The sequence below is a fragment of the Eimeria maxima genome, genomic scaffold, assembly GCF_000499605.1.
Source record: "Eimeria maxima Weybridge genomic scaffold, Emw_scaff1139, whole genome shotgun sequence".
Taxonomy (NCBI): Eukaryota; Apicomplexa; class Conoidasida; order Eucoccidiorida; family Eimeriidae; genus Eimeria; species Eimeria maxima.
The window spans coordinates 6123-11488 of NW_013564159.1; the positions used below are offsets into that span (position 1 = coordinate 6123).

Sequence of the window (5366 nt, forward strand, 5' to 3'; positions counted from 1 at the left end):
ACCACACTACCAACAGCAGCAGCAACAGTAGCAGCAACAGCAGCAACAGCAGCAGCAGCAGAGTACCTGCTTTAACAATATGTCTACCAACAATAGAAGGAGCAACAGAAGCAACAAGGAGTTCAAATCTTCTCTTCTCTAGTGTATAGACATCAGCAATAAACTGCAACAAGCGGCTTCCTGCTGCTGCTGCTGCAGCAACAACAGCATCTGTCCCTTTATTAGGGGATTCAATACCTTCTGCTGCTGCAGCAGCAGCAGCAGGAGAATCTATAGTAATGTCTGCTTCCTCCTCCTCATTTGCTGCTGCTGCTGCAGCAGCAAAGTCCCGCCACAGCAGCGGACGACGAGCAACTGTTGCTGGCAGCGGCAGCAGCGCAGCAGGTGCATGCCTGTATTTGCTGCATCTGCTGCGGTGCAGCTGCAGCTGCTGCTGCAGCTGCCGCCAATCTAGAGGATACACAGCAACTGCATGCAAATAAAGGGTATATAAACTCTTGCTGCCCCCTAATCTGCCGCTATGTACAGCGTGGGGCCCCACAAGGTGCGCAGACACCGCAGAAGATTGACGTGCATGCACTATCCCTGCAGCAGCAACACAAGCAGCAGCAACAGCAGCAGTAGCAGCAGAGTTGCATGTCCCCGTGTATCTGCATGCTGGAGCATCGCAGGCAGCTAATCCTAAACCCTAAACCCTAAACCCTAAACCCTAGTTGTTTCTCTTACCTGTTAGACAGATGCGGTCTCCAGGGCTGCATTTGCCCACAAGAAAACCTGCTAGCTGAGGAAACAAACAAACCCTAAACCCTAAACCCTAAACCCTAAACCCTAGACCTTCATTCTTTCCTTAATGCCTACCTTACCACTCTGCCCTAGCCATTAGTGTTTAGGGTTTAGATAATACGATTAGGATTTAGGGTTTAGGGCTTAGGGTACCTCGCAGTCTATAGTTGCTGCTGTGCGGAGGCCCCCCGTGGGGGCCCTTGTTGGGTCATCTAGGGGCCCCTCTCCTGCTGCTTCTCCATTAGGGGCAGTTACCTCTTGTAGTCTGTACACCCCACGACAAACCCTAAACCATAAACCCTAAACCCTAGAAACGAGAACAAGAAACCCCTTCTGTATCCTCCTGCAGCATCTAACCTTGTTAGCAGTTCTCCATCTACACTCGCAGCAGCCGCCGCAAAAACAGCAGCAGCAGCCGCAAAAACAGCAGCAGCAGCAGCAACCACAACAGCAGCAGCAGCACTTACCTAATGCGTTGAACGTCTATTGCTGTGGCGAATCGCCGCAGCGGCAGAAAGAAGCGCGAAGGACATCGAGGACGAATGCATACCTGGGGGGGCTCGTACCTGCAGCAGCAGCAGCAACAGCAGCAGCAGCAGCAGCAGCAGCACCAATATCAGTAGGACAAGCAGAAGCACCATCACAATGACAGGCAACACTTATCCAGCAGCCTCAGTATGCCTAACAGCAGCAGCATCAGCAGCATCAGCTGCAGCAGCAGCAGCGGCAACAGCAGCAGCAGCAGCAGCAGCAGCAGCAGCAGCTGACCTTCCATCTTGTAGGACTTTATGTATTTTAGTAAGACATTTTGCACATTCAAATGTTAATTGCTGCACTAAAGGTTGAGGAGAATAAACACGAACTACTGCACCGTGTACAGACACCAGACACCCAACCTGCAGCAGCAGCAGCAACAGCAACAGCAACAGCAGCAACAACAGCAGCTGTGGTGCCGTTTGTGGTGGTGGTGCTGCTGCTGGTGTTGCTGCAGCAACACAACAGCAACTGCAACGGCAAGAGCGGAAACAGCAGCACATCAACACAGCTATCGTGCCCGTCACCTGCAGCAGCAGCAGCAATAACAGCAGCAACAGCAACAGCAGCAGCAGCAGCATGCCTGATTGCTTCTAAGGGCCCCAAAAGAGGTTGGGGGTGATAAATCAATGAGGCGGACAGAGACAGTAATAGGGGGCCCCTGTGCTATAGTAGGTAGCTCTGCTGCTGCTGCTGCTGCTGCTGCAGGTGCTTGTGCTGCTGCTACTGCAGCAGCCGCTTTGGTAGCATCACCATGTAATGCAGCAGCAGCAACAGCAGCAGCAGCAGGTACTTTAGAAGAAAATTGTGGCAGCAGCAGCAGCGCATGCAATGAGCAGCTCATTGCATGCAGCAAATCATGAGGAGAAAAACGTAATGATGAATAAAATGCAGCAGCAGCAGGAGGAGGATTTAGTGCCAATAAACGATCTAATACTATAGGAACCTCTAAGGTAAAAGGATCTATCTGCAGCAGCAGCAGCAACAGCAGGAGCAGGAGCAGGAGGAGGAGCAGCAGCAGCAGCACAAGGGGAAAGGCAGCAGCAGGAGCAGCAGCAGGAAACACAACAGCACAATATAAATCGGTAAGGAACACGACAGAGGGAATTTGGAAGCAACAGCAGCAGCAGCAGCAGCAGCAGCAGCAACAGCAATAGCAGCAACAACAGCAGCTGCTGCTGAACACGTAAATAGGCAGCTAGATAATGCGTCAAAATGGCATCGTGCACATGGTGTCAACTTGCAGCAGCAACAGCAGCAGCAGCAACGGCAGCAGCAGCAACAGCAGCAGCAGCAACAGCAGCAGCAGGAGCAGCAGGAAGCTGACCATTGGGAGTACTTCTGCAGCATTACGAGAGAAGAAATCCAACCAAAGTGCAACAAACTGCTGCAAACCATCTGCGTATACACCCCAAATGCATGCAAATAACAGCAATAACAGCAGCAGCAGCAACAACAGCAGCAGCAGCAGCAACAGCAACAGCAGCAACAGCAGCAGCAGTTGGGGCGTCGTACCATCCTGGGACTCTCCAGGGAAGAAGAGCTCCAATAGGGCGAGAGGAATCATCTTGACAAGAAGATTAGGGTTTAGGGTTTAGGGTTTAGGGTTTACAGACTCCTCCTCGTTTGCTGCCCGTTGCAGCAGCAGCAGCAGCAGGAGCAGCAAAGAGGGAGAGGCAGCAGCAGCCTTCTGCTGCAAACACTGACTGGCTAGCTAGCCAGCTGGCTAGCTAGCTGGCTAGCTAGCCAGTCATTGAGGTAAATGGGAGTTTCAAGTCTTAAGGGTTTGTTTAAGGGTTTAGGGTTTAGGGTTTAGGGTTTAGAGGGGGGAAAGAAGACACAGGAGAAGATAAGAAAGGGTTTAGGGTTTAGGGTTTAGGGTTTAGGAAGGAGCAAAGAAGATATTAATAGAAGGCAAAGTACAAGTGTTTGCTGCTGCAGGAAAAACAAAGAAAGATCTTTCTTCCTTCTGCTGCTGCTGCTGCTGCTGCTGCTGCTGTTGCTGTTGTTGTTGCTGTTGCTGCTGCTGTTGCTGCTGCTCGGGATGCATGCAAACATAAGAATATAATTGTTATTATATAAAAGAATAAATTTCTTTAAATTATAATTAATTAATTAATTAATATTTTTAATAAAAGGAAGGAAAAAAAGAAAGACATAAAGGTTGTTATTGGTGGGGTTGCTTGCTGCAGCCCCATCGAGCAGCAACAGCAGTAGCAGCAGCAGCAGCAGCAGCAGCGTGTATGCAGCTAATAAAAAGAATAAAATAATTAATATAATAATTATTAAAAAAAAGAAGACAATAAAATAAACATTATTATCTAATAATGCATGCATGCATGCATAATGTATAAATAAAATTAACTAATTACTTATTATATATTATTTTATATAATAAATAATATTATAATAAATAATATTATTATATTAATTAATAATATTTATTGTTTGCTGCTGCCTCGATTTGTTCTATACTCCGCTGCTGCTTCTGCTGCTGCTGCTGCTGCTGCTGCAGTTACAAGAGGTGTGCTTGTTTCTTTATATAATTACCTCCTTATCTATTGGGCTCCTTGTATGCGAGCAGCAGCAGCTAGCTGCTGCTAGCTGCTGCTAGCTGCTGCTAGCTACTGCTAGACGCAGCTAGGAGCAGCTAGCTGCTGCTAGCTACTTTTAGCAGCAGCTAGCTGCTGCTAGTTGTTGCAGCTAGCTGCTGCTAGTTGCTAGTTGCAGCTAACCCTGATAGCATTTTACTATGAATAATAATATTAATAAATAAATAATATATAATAATTTATATAAATAAATAAATAAAATATTATTATTTAGATAAATAAAATATATTTAATTAAATAAATATTAAAAGAAATAAAAATCAATAAAAGTTATTGCGGTAAATACAAAGAAAAGCGCATGCAGCATTAGCAGCAGCAGCAGGAGCTGCTGCTGCTGCAGCTGCTGCAGGAGCAGCGGAGAGAGAGGAGGAGGGAGAGAGCTTTGGGTCTGAATTAGTTCGCATCCATGCATGCTTATGTATGCTTATGCATGCTTATGCATGCTTATGCATGCTTATGCATGCAAACATATCCAGCCCCAAAAAACATGCATGCATGCATGCATGCATGCATACATACATACATATATATATAGGGGGAGATACATACAGGAGTATATTTGTATAGAAAGAAGATATTGTAAAGAAAAAAAAGATTCAGCTATAAATTAAAATAAAATAAATATAATAAAATAAATAATATTTAATAATATTTATTTATTTATTTATTTATTTATTTATGCTAAATTAGATGATTTATTATTATTTAAGAAAGGTCTAATAGTCCATTCTTTCTCTAAATCTCTCATCTCTGCTGTTCCTAATTCTATTTTATAAGGACGTAAGCAGAAACGAGGACCTATTTCTGTTAATTCTAATTGGAACGACGACGACAACCTGCTGCTGTTGCTGCTGCTGTTGCTGCTGCTGTTGCTGCTGCTGCTGCTGTTGTTGCCGTCTTGATCAACTGAGGGAAGGACAAAGCAAGCATAAAAAAAAAAAAGGAAAAAAAGAACCAATAAAATAAAATAAATAATCATCTAAATTTATACACCCTAAACCCTAAACCCTAAACCCTAATAAACCCTAATAAACCCTAATAAACCCTAATAAATCCTTGATGTTATCTTACCTGTATTATTATGATCATGTTGTGTATATGCCCAAGTATAATGACGGAAATAAAGAGTATTATTTATATTAATAAATGCATGCACACGTTTACTAGCAGCAGAAGAAGGAGGAAAAAGATATTTAAGTATATTACTTATTCGTACACCTAATGGAGAAGAACAACCATGAAATATTAAATGAGGAGGAGCCTGCATGCAACAAAAAAAAAAAAAGAGGACAGGAATATATTTATTTATTTATTTTATTTATTTATTTTATTTATTTATTTATTTATTTATTTAAGTTAAATAAATAAGTAATTATATGCACACAGTCTTGTATCTTAGGGTTAATAAACCCTAAGACGACCCATGGACCCCCCCCC

General features: G+C 43.9%; 1 protein-coding gene across 1 annotated transcript; it reads right to left on the reverse strand.

Annotated features, from left to right (window-relative positions):
* Nucleotides 1–709: 709 nt before the first annotated feature.
* On the reverse strand, nucleotides 710–2884 carry EMWEY_00049070 (DNA replication licensing factor, putative; the record flags this gene model as incomplete). Its single annotated transcript, XM_013479434.1, has 5 exons — nucleotides 710–781; nucleotides 937–1048; nucleotides 1552–1679; nucleotides 2645–2715; nucleotides 2833–2884. 5 exons carry the CDS (start codon nucleotides 2882–2884, stop codon nucleotides 710–712), a joined length of 435 nt encoding a protein of 144 aa, XP_013334888.1.
* Nucleotides 2885–5366: the final 2482 nt, after the last annotated feature.